Here is a 21,824-nt window from a genome sequence, read left to right as displayed (position 1 = left end):
AGGTCAGTGAGAGAAAATGAAAGTACTTAAGATAAAGCTTTTCACATCCCTTTCAGAGAGACTTTTTCCCAGATAGATCTTTGTCTTGTCCCCACATGTTCCTTCCCCTCAGATGTCTCAGGCCACGGCTTCGATCCTCTGCTTCTGGAGGTAGGGGCTTCTCTCCCAGAATCTACCTCAGCTTTTCCCATGCTGCCATTGCAGCTGCTACTTGGAACTTAGACCCTGCCTTTTCTTTTTTTCTTTTCTTTTTTTTTTAACTAGCAGCTTTCCCAGGTCCTGCACCTTTCGAGGAGGAATCTGTCCCTGCTCCATTTTTCTGTCTACACTCTCATCAGGCTCTAGTGGCAGAGAACTCTAGCCATTGTTTTTCTAATACTAGCTTCTAGCAGAGAAGATTTGCCATATTCCAAGAGGTTTGTTTTTTTCTTAAAGCAATTACAAGTGATGTCCCATACTGATAGAGGTTGTCTCCAGGTGAGTTAAATTTTTGCTCTTACAGAAAGAATCTGAGATAGAAAGTTCTGAAAGGCTTTTTGGTTTTTTAAAGAGAGAGATTGCTAAGTTTTTCACAAGAAAGCTTTCAGTTTTTGAGAGAGAAAGACTACCAAGTTTTCCCAAGACTTCTGTTCTCTACTTTTGACTTCATGGTCAAGAGGAAACTAATTCTATTGGTACAGTGTTTCCATACAGTGGATGTGTCAACAAACTGAAAGTTTTCTTTCACTCACATTTACCTCAGGGAAAATTCTTCCCTCTGCCACTTGGGACCAAAAGCTTCCCACAGGAATCTTTTTCTCCCCATTGTCTCCTCTTTGATAGATTCCTCTTGATTTCTTCCCCATTTGCATTCATAGCCCCATAGTTAGAAAATTAAAGACATAGTTCCTCCATCTTGTTGCTTATCTTATTCTACAATTTCTTCCAAATATTCCTACTATACTTTAAATTTTTCTACACTATATTACTACACTGTCTTACTTTTTTTTTCTTAATTTTAATAGATAGAATCTTAAAAGAGAAAGAAAAATGAAGAAACCTTAATAGAGAGATATCTCTACCCTGCAACCTCACTAGGGCGTCTTTCAGCCCCTCATTCTTCCTCCTAAGAATAAAAAACCCCACCTTCATTTTCACTACAAAACTGGACTGGTCCAACTGCTTCTCACGGGGCTTTCTCCCCAAGCTTTTGCCAAGTCCCTGTGTCCCTGTTCAGTGGCACCATCTATGAGGGGCCTGCCATCCACGTTTTCCACCCCAGGGACTCTTGAGCAGGGAGAAATGAGGAATATGTAGATAGAAATATAAAGGAGAGAGACAGTTACAAACAGGTTAGCCTCAGGAGGGCCTGGGTCAAAACCCACCAGCCCCTTCTGTCTCTCCTAAAGGGCTTTTAAAGGAATGCCAAGGGGTGGAGCAAAAGACCTCCCTCCAGCACAGCCAAGTGCAGACCATGCCAGATACCTGGTGACCATGCACATGGTCAAGCCATCCCCTAATGCGGCCCTGCTGTGTAAAGCAAGCTCAGGTCTCACTAGAAAACCTTTGTGGGCTCCCACACACTCCCACTGTGGCCTCTGTAGATTTTCTCTGCTAGCCCCTGCACTGTGGGTATGGCCTCTGGGGGCCAGTTTACCCCACCCCACCCCACCTGCATTTCCTCTGATAATTCTGCATCCATTGCCTAAGCTTTCAGGCCCAGGAGTTGTCCTTGTCTGGCTCTGATAACCCAGTGGGTGCTGAGAAACCTAGCCCACCTCCTTGCAGTTCAGTATCTTTCAAATCACCCAGCTTCTCAAAGCTCTGCCTTAAAATACACAGTCCTGAAAGCAGAAGTAGCCTTGGGATTCCTCCCAAAGACTTTGAGAGCAGTTCTCAACTTCCTGTAGTGAGCTGTTAATGTCTTGTTGAGTGGATCCTGGTGGTTTGGTTTGTCTGTTTAACTGAGAGATAACAAAATTGTTATGGGCTCTTAAGAAAACCAAAAAGATTTGTTCTATAACTTATCTATTGCTCTAGCTTGCTTTCTTGTTTTGGAGCAAAACTTCATATTAGCAAAGAGCTACAGTCAATTTTCTCAGTAACTTTGCTGTTTGCTGTTGCAGTGTATAAGAAGACTTGCCAACATGGCTTACTGAAAATTCAAGTAAACTGTCAGATTCTAGGCTGTCTTTGTCTTGCTCCTTTTAAAATACTTTTTAGACATATTTAAAATAACAGTGTTTTAAAGTACAAACTCTAAGGGTATTTTTCTGTTTGTTCATTACTCAAGAAATATTTTTTTCTTTTCCTGTAGTGCATCAAACATTATCCCCAAGGCTAGAAAGAGCCCTGAGCAGGAAAGTCTCATTATGTCATGCTAGGTTCACATGCAGTCATGTCAAAGCGTGCATGTGCATACGATGTGCCAAATCTGTAACTAGAGAATGACTAGAGAGTCATTGTTGTATGAGTGGGCTGAAAGGCTGCTCAAGGAGAAGGGATGGTGTGCTGGATAGTTTTATGCCAACTTGACACAAGCTAGAGTCATCTGAAAAGAGGAAACCTCAATTGAGAAAATGCCTCATATAATCAGGCTGTAGGCAAACCTGTAGGACATTTTCTTAATTAAAGATTGATGTGGGAGGCCCCAGCCCATTTGTGGGTGGTGCTACCCCTGGGCTGGTGGTCCTGGATTCTGTAAGAAAGCAGGATGAGCAAGCCATGGGGAGCAAGCCAGTAAACAGCACCCCTCCATGGCCTCTGCATCAGCTCCTGCTTCCAGGTTCCTGCTCTGTTTGAGTTGCTGTCCTGACTTCCTTTGATGATATGGCAGTGGAAACAAACACTTTCTTGCTCAAGCTAGTTTTGATCATGGTGTTTCATCACAGCAATAGAAGCCATAACTAAGATTTGTGTAGATTGTAAACAGAGCTGTCAGTACAGGAGTACAAGAATGCTGCTTCTGCCCCTGGACACTGAGCAAACAAGGACACATTGATTCTGATGGCTTTAGAGGCCCAGCATGGAATCAACTGGTGCAAGTGGGGTCTGGGGCGACCTTGTTGAATGAATAAGAATGCTGTTGTTTTTATCTAAGTTGTTCTATTTACCAATAAAGAATCAAGAGTCAGATGTGGGGGTGAAAACCTGCTAGATCAGAGAAGAGACCTTCCTTTTTGGCTGGAGACCCAGCAAGAGAGCGTCTCTCCAGCCATCCCAAACCAAAAAAGAAAAAAGGCCATGAATCTCTAAGTCCCTCCCTACTCCTTCCTGTGTCTCTCTGTCCATCTTCCTGTCTCCTTCGTGTTCTCTATGGCTAATTTCTGTCAACTAGTCTCTGGCTCCGCCCCCTGATCCAAGGTTAATTTTATTAACACAGTCTCAGAGTTTCATAGTACTATCAAATATCCCGTAACAGAATGCAGTATTTTATTTTGTTTTAATGCTTGTTTTAGTTATTTGAGAATTGTATACAATGTGTTTTGATCATATTCACCCCCTCTTCCTTACTCACTCAAGACCAGTTTGTGTTGCTCAAATATTCTTGGATATGTGTAGTCTTCCACTAGACTTACCAGAAGGTACACTCCTCATAGAGAACACAATTTCTCCTTCTCTTAGCAGGTAACAATTGCCAATAGCTACACACCTAGTAGTGGGGTTTGGTGCCCAAGTTCTACTTCCTGCGATTTGGTCTGGCCTGACCTTGCACAAGTCTTGATGTGTGCTGTTGCAGCTGCAATGAGTTCATACATGCAGCTTCCTTCTGTACAGAGGGCACTGTCTCCCTGTAGTCACTTGACACCTCTGGCCCGTAAACTCTTTCCACACCATCTTCCTTAATGATTCCTGAGCCTTCAGAGGGCTGTTGAATATATGTATTTCCTTTAGAGCAAAGCATTCTTCAGTCTCTTATTCTCTGTATCTTGGCCAATTGTGGGTCTCTGTGTTTATCATCATCTACTGCAAATAAAAATGTCAGATGGGGTTGAGAGAGTTTTTAGGAGTAAGTTTAATACAGTGTTCATCTAATAGAATCATAGTGGTAGGTTCTTCTCTAGGGCCAATGTCCTATCTAGTTATAGGTTCTTAGGCCAGTAATGGTGTCACCTATGGGTTTCATCTTGTGGAGCAGTACTTAAATCCAGTCAGAAGTAGTTGGGTACTCCCATGGTGTTCATACCATGATTACAACAGTGGGCATGTTTTTCCAGGTGAGTCATTATTGTAGCTTGCAGGGTTCACAGTTGGGCATGATTAACGATTACTTTTTCTACTCTGATAGCATGCATAACACTTTCTAACATTGTGAAAACTTGCCGGTAGAGAGTAAGCTTCCAAATGAGTTCCAACTTGGTTTTCCCATGTTACCATCAAGTTCTGGATGGTAAACAAGCAAAGGCAACAGCCTACGATGTTTGGGAGTCAGTGGCACCTCACTAGCCAGCAATCCCAAGAGAAGTCAGCCATGCCTGGAACCGTGCTTTTTATCTGTCAGGCTCTGCTGTCAGTCCTGTTAACTCCTTTTTATAAGTGTGTGTGGATATGTTTTAGGAAGGTTCTGTGGTAGTAAGTGGTTTTCCACATGACATTTTCAAAGTGTCTTTAGTGTTAGTTATCCTTCCCATATTCCCTCCTCTACCCTGCCCCCAGCTCCCACTTCAATGGAATGCTTCCTGCTCCAGTATTCCCATTCAACTCTTTATATCAGTGTGTTCTGTCTTCCCTCCCTTAAAAGTCCCTCCTGATGGCCCCTTAGTAATTTCATAACCTCTGTTGGTGTTCCAGATGAAACACAAATGTCTGAAGTGTCAAAGCTAGCATCAAGAAATGGGCGAGCATTCCGTGTCTGTCTTGTGTATCTGGACTGGCTCACACAGGATGATCGTTTCCATTTAATTGCAGATTTCATCATTTCATTTTTCCTTTTATTTATTCTTCTCTCATACGGTACAACCAACAACAGTTTCCCCTCTCTCCACTTCTCCCAGTCCCCCCCCCAACATCCCCCACCTCCTCTCTCCCCAAGATTCACCCCCTCCACCTTCCCCCAGAAAAGAGCAGGGCTCCCAGGGACACCAGCCAAGCACAGCGTAGAAAATTGCAATGAGACTGTGTGGTAAGGGGTATTGGTTGTTCTTGTTTTCCTGAGGCGTTGAGTTATTATTAATCATTGAGTTATTAATTTGAGATCTCAAGTACGTTAATGTAGGCACCTGGTGCTGTAACCTCCCCTCTTAGAACTGCCTTCATTTTGTCCCATCAGTTTGGGTATGTTGTGTTTTCATTTTCATTCAGTTCTAGGAATTTTTAATTTTTTTCTTGATTTCTTCCCTCATGCAGTATTGATTTAGTGGTGTGTTTAGCTTCCATGAGTTGGTGTACTTTCCTAATATTGTTAATATTCAGTTTTATTGCATGGTGGTCTGATGCAGTGCTGGGTCTGATCTCAACTTTCCTGTATCTGTTAAGACTTGTTTTGTGTTCTAATATGTGGTCCATTTTAGAGAAAGTTCTGTGAGGTACTGAGAAGAATACATATTCTTTAATGTTGCGGGGAAGATTCTATATAGAAAACCTCTTAGGTCCATTTTACTTATGAGTCATTTAATTCCAGAGTTTCTCTATTTAGTTTATTTCCAGGTGACCTGTCTATTGAAATCACCCACTATTACTGTGTTTTTGCCACCTGTGGTTTTAAGTCTAACAATGTTTCTTTTATGAAATTAGGTCCTCCTGTATTTGGTGTATATATGTTTAGTATTACAATATCCTGTTCCTGGATTTTCCTTAACTGAATATAATGAGTTCTTCCTTACCTTTTCTGATTAGTTTTGAAGTCTGTTTTGTCAGATACACCTGCTTGTTTTTTGGTTCCATTTTCTTGGAATACTTTTTTTCATCTTTTTACCCTAAGGTGGTATAGGTGTAGGTCATAAGATGTATTTCTTGGAGGTAGCCAAACAAAAAAAAAAAATCATATTTTCTGGTCTAAGCAATTAATCTGTTTCTGTTTCTTGGTGGGTTAAAATGATTTACATTAAGTTTTTAAAAATGTGTATTAATTTTCTTTTGCTTTTGTAGTTTTCAATTAGACCTCTTTTGTAAAGATGTATTTCTTTTTATTTTATATGTATGAGTGTTTTGCTTGTATCCATGTCTCTGCACCATATGTGTGTGTGGTACCTACAGAGGACAGAAGAAGATGTCCGGCCCCCAGGGATGGGAGTTACCAGTTATGAGCTGCCATGTGGGTGCTAGGAATTGAATCCAGGTCCTCTGCAAGAGCAGCCATCTCCACATTAAGCCATCTCTCCAGCCCCGACTAGACCTCTCTTGATTTAGTATTCCAGAATTACTTGTTCCTTGTGTGTGTTTAACCTTTTCAGACATATACATTCATTCTAGTAGCTTGTGTAGAGGTAGGTTAATGGTCATAAATTCCTCAAATCTGTTTTTATTACACAAAATTTCCTTTCTCCTTCTGTTGTGGCTGACTGATTGTTTTACTAGGAATAATGTTCTGTTTTGGAATCTGTGGTCTTTCATAATTTGTAAAACATCAGTCCTTTCTCTTCTGGTTTTCAATGTCTCCAATGAAAAATCTGCTATGATTCTGATGGACCTGCCTTTGATTGTGAGATGATCTTAATCTCTTGCTGTTTTCAATATCCTTTCTCTGTTTTGTGCATCAGTGTTTGGGCTATTACATGACACAGGGAGTTTCTGGCCCTGTGTCATGGTTTGGTTTTCTGTAAGCCTCTTGGAGCTTGACAGACACCTCTGCTTAGATTAGGGAAGCTTTCTGTTGGTCTTGTTGGCCTGGACCACTTCTCTTTCTGCCATAACTATTCATCGTGGATGTGGCTTTTTTATATAAAGTTCCACAGTTCCTGCATCTTTTCTTCATGTTAGTTTGTTTGTTTGTTGCTGTTGTTGGCCTCTGTTTTGTTTTGACATTTTTTTTTTACTGAATGAGCCAATTCCTCTGCCCTTAAGACTGGATAGCCTCTGTCCCACTTGATCCAGTCTATTGGTGAGGCTTCCTTCTGATTTTTGTTTTGTTTGCTTGATTTTTTGATTTCTGAATTTTTCAAGTTTTATTTCATTTTGGCTTGTCTTCAGAGATCCTCTTTCTTTATTATATTCTACTTTCATATCTTGTATTGTTTTCATTATTTCATTAAACGTTTGTGTTTTCGTGGTCTTCATTCAAGCATTAATTCATATTCTCTTTGAGTTCTTGGATCATGTTTATTATTGCTATTCCAAATTCATTGTCTTATGCATCCTCAAAGTTGCTTTTCTCAGGGGACATTACTATGAGAATACTAATTTTGGGGATAGTCTTGCTTTGGTTATTCATTATTATATATTTAAGATGGCACCTAGGCATCTGGAGCTAGGTCATCAGTTCTGTTTCTTAGTATGGAAAACTTACCTGTATTTTGTTGAGTGTATTTCCTATTGCCCTAATTTGTCAGGTTGACCAGCTGTATGGGGCTTTAGATTCACTCTCTGGGCAAAGCAGTGTTGATGTTTGAGTGCAGTCTCAGCATGAGCTAAGTTATGTCTCTAAACCCAGGAGACCTTCCATAAATCCATAAGATTCTCACAGCCAGTCTTCAGAAGTCCAGGGGGAATGCTCAGAACTTCCCCTCAGACAGGGGATGCTGGTGAGTTGGCAGTGCAAGTCTAGGATCCCTGCCTGAAGAAGAAAGGCAGAGAGGTGGTGGAAGATGTTGTTGGTTGGTGTTTGTTTGTTTGTTTGTTTGTCTTAATTCTTTTACTCTTTGGCTCTTTGGAGGCCTGCCACCCAGCTCCCAAATAAATACATATGGAGACTTATTATTATGGCCTTAGCTTGGCTTGTTTCTAGCCAGCTTTTCTTAACTTATCTCAGCCACCTTTTGCCTCTAGGCTTTTGTCTTTTTCTATTTCTGTATACCTTTCTTTACTTCTTACTCTGTGTAGGCTGAGTGGCCGCCCCTCAAGTCCTCCTCTCCTTCTCCTTCTTTCGCTCCTAGATCTGGCTTCCCAGATTTCTCTTCCTATTTATTCTCTCTGCCTGTCAACCCCACCTATCCTTTCTCCTGCCTTGCTGTTGGCCATTCAGCTCTTTATTAGACTAATCAAGTGTTTTAGGCAGGCAAAGTAACAGAGCTTCACAGAGTTAAACAAATGCAACATAAAAGAATGCAACACATCTTTGCATCATTAAACAAATGTTCCACTGTAGCATGAATCTTAAAATTTCTTATTAATAAAATCAAACCCGGGGCCAGTTATTGGGGTGAAATGCTGGATGGTCAGAGAGACAGAACAAGCCACAGCTAACCTCACCTGGCCAACTCCTCAGCTGGTCTTGTTTCCTCAGACTGGAAGCCTCTGTGTCCTCATATCCGAATGGATCTCAGCTGAACTGTGTTGCTCCAAAGCCTGAAAGCTTAACCAGCCAAATGCTTCTAATTTCTGGTCCTCACATCTTATATACCTTTCTGCTTTCTACCACCACTCCCTGGGATTAAAGGCTTGATGAGTCACCATGCCTGTCTGTATCCTTGAACACATGGATTTCTGCCTCTGGAATGCTAGGATTAAAGGTGTGTGCTACCACTGCCTATCCTTTATGTTTAATATTGTGGCTGCTCTGTCTCTGACCCCAGATAAGTTTATTAGCATGCACAATATTTGGGGGAATACAATACCACATTCCACAGCATAAATAAATGTAACACATCTTTAATTAATACTCTGCAACCAGAAGACACACAGGACACATGTTCCTCTGGCAACACACTGGGGTTAATGAAGTTTCAGGTACACATCTTGTGAACCTTTCTGGAAAAGGGTGGTACTCAGGTCTTGGGAATAGGTGGAGTTGGGAATATGAATCTATTGCCTAGCTAGAAAAGAAGCCAAGTGTGGGCAGCCGGGCAGTGGCATGGGTTCATTTGGTAAAAGGAGTCTAGATTCCCTGCCTAGAGATGGGGAGGGATAAGGTCACTGAGCCGGGGTGGATGGAATTGTCAGTATGAGTTAGGCCTTCCTACCTGAAAAGGGGTGCCAGAAGGAGCTTTAAAAGGCAGGCATGAAGCATGTGTCGCTAGGGCAGGTCATGAGGGTGAGTGGAATGCTGCTGTGAGGTCTAGTGCCTCTTCCTAGAGAGGGTGAGTCCACAGGTTGCAGGGATGAGTGGAATAGTGGCATGGACCTAGTGTCTGCCTACAGAAGAGGCCAAGGATGGACAGCATGGATGTATGAAATAGAGAGCAGGATAGGGTTGGTGCTGGGAGTCTGGACTGCTTGGTGGCTAAGGTCTTGATGCTATGAGTTTGCCCTTCAATACATCATTGAATTGGCAGCATGATTTATTCTTATAAATCATCAGAGACAACCTATTTATTAATTTTAGTCATTCAGGAGGACCTGATCTTTAGAAGGAAACAGGCTAAGGGCCATTGAGCTGTGAGGTGGTGAAGAAAGCCCAAGGAAGAACTTTTCCTCATAGAAATGGGACAAGGGCCAAAACACAAGTCAGTGAGAGGCTCCCCAGTGTCTCATCGGAGTTGAGCAGCACCTGTGATTTCAGCACATGAAGGAAGTGCAGCGGGAGCCTGCATGTAGGCTATGGTTGCCAGACACAGTGCTGTGCTTCCTGCCACCAGCTGCAGTCTGCAGAGCACCCTTAGTGGGAGATCTCTAAAGCTGTATGGCAACATGTAAGTTGTACATAGAGCGTTTATTATAAAATGTCATTTTTCTATTTTCAGTAAATATTCAAGATGTGGTATTACAAGAGAATTTGGAAAAAGAAGATCAAATTCTGGTTTCCTTGGCAGGGTTAAAGCAGGTATGTTCATGACTGTGATACCACGTGTGTGTTCCACAGGCCAGCATTGTGCCTACTCTGGGGTGATTACCTTACAGTATATAGGACCATAAAGAACCATTCACTGATATCAGCCCAGGTAGAGTTCCTTCTGAGTCTGTGCCTCCTCATGCCCTTTACTCCTGGGGACTCTGTTTCACTGGTTTGTAGCCCAAATGGTTTTCCATTTCTCCATCAGCTGCCCCTACTTCCTCTTCCTACAAGACCCGTTGCGTTTGCACCTTACCTCAACGTAAGGTTTGGTCATGTATTTACAAATACGTGGATGCTGTTGGAAGCACAGATGATAGTCATTACTTCCAATGGGCCTCAAGAGCCCAATTCACCTGCCCCTGGCAGGGCTAAGCAAGATGCAGTGTCAATGAAAAGGAGCACGTTACTATCTGAACAGGCGGCGGGAGTGGAACCGCTTCCTGGCTGTGCAGCTGCACAGATGGCACTTCCTACTGCATAATCAGCACAGTGGGTACCTGAGCATAGTCATATCTTCACCAGCCATTACTAAGTCCATAACTTTGAAACGGTCGGATTTTCACCAATGGTTCATTTCTTACAGTGTGATGTTAACATTCATACTACAGTATTCTCCACTTCATCCATGGGGTATATCCCAAGACCCTTCCCTAAATGCTTAAAATCACAGGTTTTACTGCATTGTGTATGTACTATATTTTTCCCTACACGTCACTGACCTAAGCTAAGTTTTGGCAATTAGACATGGTGAGGGATTACAAGCGCAACTAAGAAGAGAGTGACTGTAACAACATAATGTGTATAATAAGGGTTGTGTGTGCCCTCTCTCAAACTCCCTTCCTGGGCTCTCTCCTCTTACAAAGATGTCAAATGGTGCAGTCGTCCATGATGAAGGAAGGTGGGAGAATGGGGTACTGTTGTATAAGACTTGGCTAGTGTGTGGAAGTACTGTGATACAGCAAAGTTGATCTGATGAGCAGGACAGCAGAGTCCATGGCATGAGCTGTCTGGACGAAGGGTTGATTCCCATTAACTCCTCTGCAAGGTGTCTTGCTCAAGAAGGCAAAAGATTTCAGCATACTACTCAGGCTAGCACACAGCTTAAAGCTTAGGACCTATTCTTTCTACAAGTTCAGTGACTTCTAGAAAGGAATCACAGTAGGAAAAACAGGTCAATGACTAGTTTACTTCAAATGTATTTGATGCTACCCAGCACTTAGCTACAAACTCGTTCATCTTTTTGTTATTTTCCTCTCCTTTGAAAATAGATCAAAGACATTCTGAAAGGTTCCCTGCGCTTCAACCAGAGCCAGCTGGAGGCTGAGGAGAATGAGCAGATTACCATTGCCGATGACCACTATTGCTCCAGTGGCCAGGACCAGAGCAACCCAGTTCCCGGGGCCACCAAGCAGGTACAGGAGTCTTGATGAATGCTGATGAGAATGAGCTTTCATGAAATTAAAGGAAGTTCCTCAAAGTTCGGAAGGACAGTCCTATCAAAGAGAGCTAGTGTGGGGTGCTCCCTGTCAGTGGCTGCCCATAGTCAAGGTTTTGTTGCTATTGTTTGGGGTTTTTTAACCTTTGATTAAGCACGATGTCCAACCTTGGGACACAATATAAAATTGTTTACAGAAACTGACCCTCACTCTTCTTAGAGGACAGAGCATCTGAGTTAACACACCCACTGTGACCCCTTGTCTTTCATGACTATGTAAATCAAATCACATATTTAGGTCTGGCAGACCTAAAGCAATAGCATTTAGCGCCTTAAGCTTCATAAGCTTGATTACACTGTCTGTCCCATTGAAAGAAATCAATCTCTTTTCCCTGCAACCACCATATGTGGGGGTTTAGAATTAACTAAAATTTGAGAATCCAAGTAGAATGGAAACCAGCCATGCCCAGGAATTCTCATGGCTGTTTCTAGGATTTTAGAAGCTAGCTGACAAATTGCCAGCACTTGTCTGGGTTAAGGCTTTTGTCCTGGAGATGTTCTAAAGCTTGTTCCTGTGTCTTTGGACTCCTGCGCTTTTTCCTTGGAGACTTTGTAGCTTTCCAGCCAAGAAATGTAAAGCCTTCTAGATGTTTTTATCTGAACCCCATTGACAGGCTTGCAGTTAGTATATTATTATCTACATATTGTGGCAGATTTTTAATTCTCCTCAAGTCTTTGCCCAGGATTATTGGCGAAATTATTAAGGCCACTCCACGTAGTTAAAAGGAAGATTTATTTAGTGGGTAACTTACAAATGAAGGGATAGGTAGGTCGCGGGGTCTGGGGAAGGTGTATCGCAGTCCAGCGGTGTTCTCTGGAGCTCTGCTCGGTCAACCTCCACCGTCCAGGGTCCAGGAACAGAGAGAGCGCTGGCCCATCTCAATCTTGGGTCTCCAGGGTCCTCTCTTGGCCCCGCCTTGTAGGCGTGACAGTTGCCAAAGCCTCAATGGGGGTGTGAACTTCCAGATCAAAGCTGGAATGGCTACCCACTACACAGGATCTCTCTAAAAATGGTCCTGAAATTTTTAGAGCCCTGTGGAAGCACTGTCTTCAAGTGCTGTTTTGTTGTGTCTATCTGCTCATTTAAAATCAACAATTCCCAGGACCCAGGAACCAGCAGGATGCAGAAGGAAAGTGTCCTTTAAATTCAAAACTATGGAGTACTTTCTGTCCCAGGAAAGTTGATAGGGATTAGGAACTGCAGATGCTCTGCACAGCTTCTTCTGTTGCTCAAGAGCCCTGTGCAAACCTATCCTCCCCACCAGGTTTCTTAAGTGCCGGAGAGCCTCAAGGTGCTCCTAACCCTGCCTGAGAAGCTGGTCAGGCACGGCTGCATTCTCTGATGGATGGGGTGCCTCGTTAGCAGTCAGCACAGAATGCATGTCTCAACATTGAGTAGACATGCATTTTCCTCCTTAGCTGCATCCGAAATGAACCCAGGCTCCTTGTGGTTATCTGGTTTGCACTAAAAGGAGCCCCATGGCCTTGTCTTCATCTTCTGCAAGAAGCAGCTGATAGGAGGCAGGCTTGTTCTCTGTCAGCCCTCTAGGGTCAGTCTCTGCCTCACAATGGAGGAGCAGGTGCAGACCCTGTGTCTGCATGCAGTGCATGCAGATCCGCATATTAGATCATCTTGGCAAGATTATAGCTTTGCTTAGCTAACTTTGTTATTTCTAGACAGGGTCTCAATATGTAGACCAAGCTACTTTCCAAGTGCTAGGATTAAAAGTGTGAACCAACACACCCAGCTAACCCCAAACTTTTACATGTATCCATAGATATTAGTGTCTGTCAGCTAAAAACAATAAAAATCCACTTAAATGTTGTAAAGGGGGAAATAATTGTGGACTAAATAAGTGCTATGTGTTTTTCATCTGAACTTTGCTTTTCGTGATTTTCCAATTTATTTTTCTTGGTTTACTATTTATTGCTGGAACCCACCAGTTACCAACATTGCTCCAGGAGACCCGCACATCAGCTAGATTAGCCAGTTGTGAGACAGTGAAATCACTCCAGATGTGGGAGCTCACACTCAAAAGCCAGCTTTGTGGTCTGCCCAGCCAGCCGTCTCACCATACTGTGCCCACAGAGTAGGAGATGCAGCCCTCGCTCACAGTGGTTCACACAAGGCCCCTCCCAGGGTGGCGCCTTTGGCTTGGTGCTGGCTCCTGGGCCTGGCCCTCCTGCAGTGTGGATACCGCCTTTCCTTGCAGCTTTTCAAACAAGAACTTGACTTCTATCTCTTGGGAAGCAAGTGTTTGGTTTCAGAGGGCTCGCAAGGCAGTACTGGCTCTGTACCACTACCATGTGTCAGAGTGTCAGGGCCGTGGAACAACCAGACCAACCATCGTCTTTCCAAGTGGGGTGCAGGGTGAGATGGCCGCCTGGCCGAGATGGCCGCCCCGCTGGCAGGCCTCTGTGCAGTGGCCATGCCTGGTCTCTGACTGTCCTCCTCTGCTCTGGTTTTACTCCACAGGCCTCTTCAGAGCTGCCAGGGGGCACAGGTGGAGGAACCTCAGATGACTTCATTTTGGTTTCCAGAGAAGATGAGGGGCGCAGTGCCAAGGGGGCCTTCGCAGGCCAGTCCCAGCCTCTTCTCCCCCTCAGAAGCACATCTGGGAAAAGCAGAGTCCCAGCCTGCTCCCCACTGGTGTTCTCAGACCCATTAATGGGCCCAGCCTCAGCTTCCTCCAGCAACCCCAGCTCCAGCCCTGATGACGACAGCAGCAAGGACTCTGGCTTCACCATCGTGAGCCCCTTGGACATCTGAACACAGGGACCCCACTAGTGGAGACCCTGCTGAACCAGTGTTTCTTTCCTGGCATGCATTTGGCATTGGCACAACCCTTTGGAACCCTTTAGAAAGAGGTTTCCTCTTTCAATGCGCTGTATTCACCAAAAGTGCAGATAGACCTTTCCAGGCCCTCCTGACCCTGTGACCCTTGCTCTGAGTTAGGGCTAGCTCCACGCCCACTGTCAGACCAGGCCACAACCGAGCCAGCTGTCTACCAGTCCCTCCTCCCCAACAGCTGTCAGTTGCACTTAGAAGGAAGGGCTGCTTTCAAGACTCCCTTTTATCAAAGCTTCAGCCACGGGAAAACTGTTGACACTGTGGAAATCTGGCAGGCAGCCTCACTCTTGCCTCCAGAAGCCCAACCACAGACTCACGGCAGCAGAACAAACAGCAGGAGTGGCTCCCCGGCCTGGGCACGTTTTCCGGCCCTGGGTTATAAACTTCAGCCACCTCTGTTCCTCTCTGAGAAACTGCATTTCACCTTCTAGACTCTCCATAGCCAGGAAGCACGGTGGCTGTAAGCTCCAGTGGCCTGTTCAATGAACACAAAGAAAAACCATTCACACCCCCAGAGCCAGACCCCCACTTGGAATTAGATTTGGAGTCCCTTCTATGGGAGCAGGCTTACTAAAGAACATTCCAGGTGCCAGAAGGATGCAGGGCTCCTCCTCACCCCTTTCCACTCTGGGCACTTGGATGTAAACTGCATCCAGGCACCACTGCCAGGATGGGTCTTCCTGCGCCATGCCCCTGCCAGCTGGCATAGGTGTGACACCTCCTCCTCGGTTGGCAGAGTACAGAGCTGTGTCAGACACAACACATCTTTCCTGCAATGAGAAGGGCTTTCTGGGCCCAAGCAGGTGTTCTGGGGACAGTGGGGATTGTTGGCAGATGCAACCTGTTCTCTCTGCCTTCTGCCCCTGTCCTTCGAGGGCAGCAGAGCCTCTGGGCACTGACCCTCCCTTCCTAGCACCGTCTGTCTCTGCAGACGCGTATGCTAATGTCAGGATTTTATTTCTCCCCCATGCTCGAGTCATCCATGAGGATTTCTCCTTAGCTGTGCTAGATAGCAGGGCTCATGACTCACATGGTAGCCAGGCTCAGCAAGTGCCTGGGGAGCTATGCCCTGACCTCTGCCTAGTCCTCTCAACACTCTGAGGAGGACTAGTCCATGTCCCATAAAGATCCTCTGTAAGAACCAGGACCACCACATGATGGACATCCATCCCGAGGGTACCCTTAGACCTAAGATAGGAATATTGACTCACCCCTCCAGCCCTGGGACAGTACTGGCCATATGTCCCAGCTGGGGCACTGTCCCCAACATTCCCTTTGCTTTGAGAATAAGGGTCATAGCTGAGTATTACTAGCTATTCACGGGGCCAAGGTGACAGGCTGATTCCTTGCCCTTTGAATGGCATTTCATAGTCCCTAACCTACCTGCCATGCCCGTGCCCCCTCCCCTAATCCTCTGCCTGTGTGGGTGCCACATGAGAGCTCCTGGGTTCACACTGAGATGTTTCTGTGGTCCCCAGTCAGTCCACTCTCTGCTTGAAAGAAACAGGAATGGAGAGTGCAGTCTTTTCTAAGTGACTCCGTTCTTCCTGGTTGAATATTGCGTCCTCTCTATTACCTGCATTGCTGGTGCAGAATGCATTCCTTCCCTGTGATTTTATCAGGTACTTCTGTCGAATTGCACATTTTAAAATCCTGGATATATAGAACCTTTTTCTTTAACCACGTGGTAATCATCAGTTCTAATCACTCATGTTTTGATTATAGCAGCTAAATACAGTTTTATATATACGCCAAGCTTAGATTAAGCCCTGTTGTCATCTAGTTTTTTATCCATGCCTCTGTGTTTCATGCAGTCCTCTCTGATCAGATTAGAATTGTAAGTCCAAACACACTGTGTGCTACACAGAGAGCCATAGCCTTGCCTTATCTTACGACTGCGCCGTGGTTGTGGGACCTTCCTGGCTTAGTTTGCCAAAGATGACCTGCTGTTCCTCAAGAAATGACCACGCCACCACATGAGTGGGACTCGAGAACACAGCCACCTCCCTGTACCTGCCTCCTTGGAGGGTTGGCTACCAGCATGGGGTGGGCTGTGCTGGCCAAGCCTGCCAGTGCCGCCTTTTGTGCCAGAGAGCTGAGCAGATGCAGAACTATCTCTGAGCATGACCTGCTGCTGCTCATGCAGGCTGCTTTTGTTTTGTAAAAGTTCTCCGAGTGACCACCAAAGGACAGAGTGGGAGTGCCTGTGGCCACTGTCATCCCTACATCAGTTTGAGTTCCAGCATGAGGGTTCATGAGGACACCTCCTCCTTTGGTAGAGGGCCCCACTCGATGTGTTCTCATAAAGGACTGTTTAGAACTGGGAGAATATCCACTTCTTCCAGGAACCTAGCTCTGAGGTCAGGCAAGCATGGAAGCGCCTGGCCAGGTAGTGCTGCTGTTGGCCATGGCCTGACCTCACCTGCTTTTCCTTCCTTTGCAACATGGGAGCCTTCGTAGCCTCCTGAGAGTGCTTCCTTACCTGCAAGATACCACCAATGCTGGTCTGCCCTTGTCAGCCAGCGGCGGGGTTAAGACATTTGTGTGACAGGTGTGAAGTGAGTGGCAGAGCCATTCCAGGGATGATTGTGGTTCTGGAAGTGCCACTGAAGGAAGAAGTCCCCACTCCATTGACAGTGTGGACTGCAGAGGCCTCCTGATGTGGGGGTCCCACCCTGAGGCCGCCCTGCTCAGCCACTGTTCCAGTACAGCTTGCCCTTCCCTGCCCACGTCAGGCTCCTGCAGCCCAGGATTTGCCACTTTACATCTCAAATGACACAGGAGGGACAAAGGGTGCAGGGAGCACCTGTAGTTCAGAGGACGCCAGGGGGCCAGCACGTGACAGTCACTTAGCATAGGCTCAGGCAGCCTCAGGGGCCCAGCAGCTTCAAGCCATCACGGGTACAGGAACTAGATCACCTGAACTAAACTTCTCCGGCTAATCCTGGCCGCCGCCGCGTGCCTCGCCCTTGCCCCCAGCTGTTGCAGGGGACTTTGAGAAAATGAGAGGAGCTGGTGGTGAACACCTGTGATCCCAGCACTCTGGAGGCAGAAGCAGGCGGATCTCTGAGTTTGAGGCCAGCCTGGTCTGCAGAGCAAGTTCCAGAACAGCCAGGGCTCCACAGAGAAACCCTGCCTCGAAAAGAAAAAGAGAAATGGCTGCAGTGGGTGCCGTCTTCCCTCCAAAGAACTGCAGCCCATTGCGGCCATGCAGAGATGGTCATTCGCCTTTCCACAGTATCCTTGGTCCTCAACATGGCATAGCCAGCCCCTGCCTCCTTGTTCCTACCCCTGAACCACAGCCACTCAGCTGCCCAAGCCAAGCCCTGCTGTTGAATTCATAGCTTCCTGTCCTCCAATTAGCTGACTGTAAATAAGACCTTGTCCCTATCTGCTCCCTGTGGCCAGTGGCCTTAGCCCCCCTCCCCCCAGTCTCCAGTTCACCCCTCCTCTAAAAGAGGAGGCAACCTCTTTACCCCAGTGAGTATGTTCCCACCCTGGCGTGTTCTACCCAAGCCACACCCATGTCCCTTCCTCTGCTTGAGCCCTGCTACCAAGTCTGCTTTAGAAGTGCCAGCCCTACCAGGCAGGCAGCCCTTAGGAGACTCCATCCAGCTCCACCCACGCTGCATCCTGAAATTTCACGCTCTGGTTTCACTTTGCCATGAGTGAACCAAGTCCTGACTGAATGTGTATTACCGACATAGATGCTGCAATTCGAGAACTCCAAGGCCTCAGCCCCACTCAAGGCCTTGCCCCAGTGAGGCTCAGAGGGATGGCTGCCTCCTGAGTCCAGCTATGAATGATTATGGTTGATTGGCCAGTGTATGCAAAGATGTTTACAGCCCAAGACTGCTTAGCTACAGAAGCCTCCTTCAGAGACTAGATAACCCCTCCCTCTGTGCTGTGCCTAATAGGTAGGGCAGTGGTAGACTCCCAACTTTACTATGTGGGTGTCTGTGTGTTGCTGTGGGATAATGCTTTTGTACACTGATTTAATAAAACACTGATTGGCCAGTAGCCAGGCAGGAAGTATAGGCGGGATAAGCAGACAAGGAGAATTCTGGGAAGAGGAAGGCTGAGTCAGGAGATGCCAGCCTGCTGTCCAGGGAGCAGCATGTAATGGCACACAGGTAAAGCCACGAAACACGTGGCGACATACAGATTAACAGAAATGGGCTGAGTTTAAGTGCAAGAGCTAGTCAGTAGTAAGCCTGAGCTAATGGCCGAGCAGTTTTAATTAGCATAAACCTCTGTGTGTTTACTTGGGTCTGAGTGACTGCAGGACTGGTAGGTGACAAAGGTTTGTCCTGACCACAGGCCAGGTGGGACACAGGAAAACTTCAGCTACAGTGTGTCTGTACTTTGCTAATTCCCGTGTGTCCCCAGTCAGAGTAATTATGTAGGGCTATCTTTCTCCTGTGTCCAAACTAGTGGCTCATCTCTGAGCTCCTGTCCTGAGGCCACAGGTCTTTCTCAGCCTGTCCTCCCGCTGCTTTGTGTACTCATAGGAAGTCAGCAGTCTCCATGCCCTCCTTGAAAAGAGGCCCACACATTAACCACTCCTGTTTATTGAGGATCTGACATGTCTGCACTGCCTGGAGCTAGAGACTCGCCATGAAAAGGTGGACCTCTAGCTTTTTGGAACTTGTAGTCTAACCAGCAAGATACAGGACTCAGCAGATGAGCAAATGGGACACCAGCAGCAATGGTGGGGTAGGAACTCCACTGCTCCAGCAGGAACATAGAAAGTCCAGAGGCCTGCGATGGAACCAGTGTCTACCCCCCTCCCAGGTAAGAGGGACACAGGAAAGGACATCACTGGAGCCTCGTTTCATCATCTGTGAGGGGTGGGATGCTTGGATTGCCAGCCCTGCAGCTGTGGGATTACACCTGGTTGTCACCCTCATAGCTTACGGGGCAGATTCTGTGTGGCTGTCTTGGACAGCGTGCTCAGCCCTCAAGCCCACAACTGGCCAGCGAAGCCTGGGATGGCATCAGCTTCTGGGCTCAAGGCTCTGCATGACCTCAGCAGCTTCCTAGGCTTTAATCTACAACAGCCAGCACTGGAGCCCAGACCTCTGACTGGCCAACTGAAGAGGGGAAAGTGTGCTGGACAGATGGCTCAGCAATTCAGAGCTGCCCTTCCAGAGGCTCCAGGTTCAATTCCCAGCACCCACATGGCAGCTCACACCTGTCTGTAACTCCTGTTGCAGGGATCTGACATGCTCACACAGACATACATGCAGGTAAACACCAATGCACATAAAATAAAAATAAAACATTTGAAAATATTTAAGGCTTAAAGTGTCAGGCTAGCAAATGTGTGAGGTATAACATTGTGACAGGGCAGGAGCTGCTGGCTTCTCAGATTTCTGTTTCTCAGAGATTCAAAGAAAGCCTGTAGCAGGCCCTGCAGAGAAGCTAACCACAGGGTCACCTAGAGGTGGCCAAGCAACAGCCATACTTCTCTCCTCTGAGCTGATCTGAGGACTGCAGCATGCAGAGTGCAGATTTCAGAGCCACCCCTCCTTGAGTCAGCCAGGAAACGGTGGCCATCCTCCACCCCCAAGCCTCTCCACCCACCATGAAAATGAGGAAGTTGTCCCCTCATGTGGAGATTCCATTTAGATTCTCTTTATATATGCTTTAGGAATCTTCCACAGCAGTAGATTTCCATATGACTTTTCAAAAGGCCATTAGTGTTAGCTGTCCCCTACATCCCCTCCTTTGCCCTGCCCTCTCATTTTCCTAATTAATCCTTTTATTCTAGTTTCCCATTTCTCCCTTTTGAATACTATATTCTGTTTCCCTTCCTCAGCTAAACATCATATGCCACCATGGAAAATCAGGGTCAAGAATGGGTTGCATATTTTTAAATTATTGGCTCAAAGGGTCCCATAGATGTCCCCAGACATTAGACTGTTCCCAATGCTATTGGTTACTGTCAGATCCAAAAGAAACTCCATTTCACCAGATTTCAAAAGGCAGAAGGGACAAATGTCTCTTCTCACTTCCACCCTTACCCTCCAGCTCATGGACGCACCTTCCCCCCAGCTACTCACTCTTATAACCTTGTTGTTTTAGCTATATTCATTCTTGCTCTCTGCTCTTCTTTCCTCCTGTTCGCTCATGTCCAGGTCCAGTGTTCTGGCCATGTTCAGTCTACTTTCTCTCTCTGGACTCTTCTAGATGCCTCTGGCTGTTCTCTTATATCTAAAACCTTAAACATACCATGGCATGGTCATGGTGCCAGCTTATGCCTCTGGTGCCAAAACCCGGGAGAAGCACAAATGGACCCCTTTCCAAGGGACCCAACCTCTCCTAACTGAATCAAGCATCTGAGGTGGCTCTCCTAAGGTATGTATGGATCGTTTATTTCTGCTGGCTTCTGCCACCCACCGTATTCGACTACAAACTCTGGAGTCCACTTCTTCAGCTACTCCTCCTTCTCTACTGACTTGGGGCACCTCTTCAGCTGTGACTCCTGGGCACCCATCACATGGAAAGGCTCTGTCTCTGTCCTGGTACTCCTGTGTCACCTTGGACCTACCTGCTCTTGTCTGCTGGCTCCTGGAGCCTACTACTACTACAAAAGTCCTACCAGTGTGTCAGGTGGCTTTTTCTTGCCCTACTGGGCAGCTGTCACATGGGACAGGACACCTCTCCTTTGTGATTTAGGACAGTTCTCTCTGACAAGTCTCTTGGTCTGCTTGGGCCTGGATTGAAGTTCTTGTCAACAGAACACTTTCTCCTGTTTCTCCCTCCCCACATTCTCAGACCCCTCTTGGAGCTTGATCTGTCTCTTGCCTGTCATCTACTCTGCTCCTGGGTGCTCTCAGCTCCCTCCTGGAACTTTCTCACCCTCCCCCAGGAGCTGCCTGCTCTGCCTCTGCCTCTGTCCCTCCTGTCAGCTTGCTAGGTAAAGTCCCACAGGTACATCACGCACTTCTCTGCACCTTCCTGGGCCCCTAAGCTACTAGACTCCTCCCTCTGGTGGAGTTCCCCTTTGTGACCCTTTTCCCAAAGTCTCTCCGATGTCTTCTTTCCTGCTTGCGCCATCTCTCCTCTGGCTCATGTCTCTAACCATGGGGTCTTCCCAGTCAGCTGCACCTGCCTTCTCTAATAATCTCTTTCCTCCTTGGACTCTGAGAGTCCACTGGGCATCTTAACTGCAAACAGGTCGGCCTCAGTACAGCTCAGTGACCAATGATGGCACAATCAATTTCCAAATTCGTGCAGATTGTAACAACTTCTGTCACTTCACAATGAACTGATCCCCAAATCTCTAAGCTGTGTCTGCTCCCCATTCTCAAAACTCTCCTGTCTCTGAGCCTCCTTTGCTCCGCTCTTGTCCTGCTTCCCTTGCTGTCTGGACTCCGCTTCCTCCCTCTGACCACTGGATCAGTCCTACAGAGATTCAAATGGCTTTTGGATGTGGATGATATTAAAATTGTTTAATGCTGGAGTTGGGTTATGGCCCTTCCTCTCCAGACCAGAGCAAGCCTGTTCAAAAATTTCCTCCAAAATCTGTCTTGGCTCAGGCTGCCTGACCGCCTCTGACAGGAGGAGAGCAGAACAGAAGAGTCCAGGGAAGGCCGTGAGTGTTACAGCTTTAAAAAGTGAACTAT

The 21,824-nt window shown here is 46.4% G+C and overlaps 1 protein-coding gene across 9 annotated transcripts in view; it reads left to right on the top strand.

Annotated features, from left to right (window-relative positions):
• Positions 1–15,959, top strand: part of Tbc1d5 (TBC1 domain family member 5) — a 477,512-nt gene extending 461,553 nt beyond the window's left edge. For 7 of the 9 annotated variants that reach the window (XM_052745614.1, XM_052745612.1, XM_052745611.1 and 4 more), the window contains 3 exons: positions 9,756–9,835; positions 11,116–11,259; positions 13,819–15,959. In XM_052745614.1, coding sequence (XP_052601574.1) covers positions 9,756–9,835; positions 11,116–11,259; positions 13,819–14,112 — 518 coding nt within the window. In that variant the 3' untranslated portion in view covers positions 14,113–15,959. The other 2 variants (XM_052745617.1, XM_052745616.1) reach the window with 2 other exon arrangements.
• Positions 15,960–21,824: the final 5,865 nt, after the last annotated feature.

This window comes from Peromyscus californicus, unplaced genomic scaffold (genome assembly GCF_007827085.1).
Source record: "Peromyscus californicus insignis strain IS unplaced genomic scaffold, ASM782708v3 Scaffold_19__1_contigs__length_69161282, whole genome shotgun sequence".
Taxonomy (NCBI): Eukaryota; Metazoa; Chordata; class Mammalia; order Rodentia; family Cricetidae; genus Peromyscus; species Peromyscus californicus.
The sequence above is the reverse complement of the archived record's forward strand: the minus strand, read 5'-3'. Positions and strand labels throughout refer to the sequence as shown.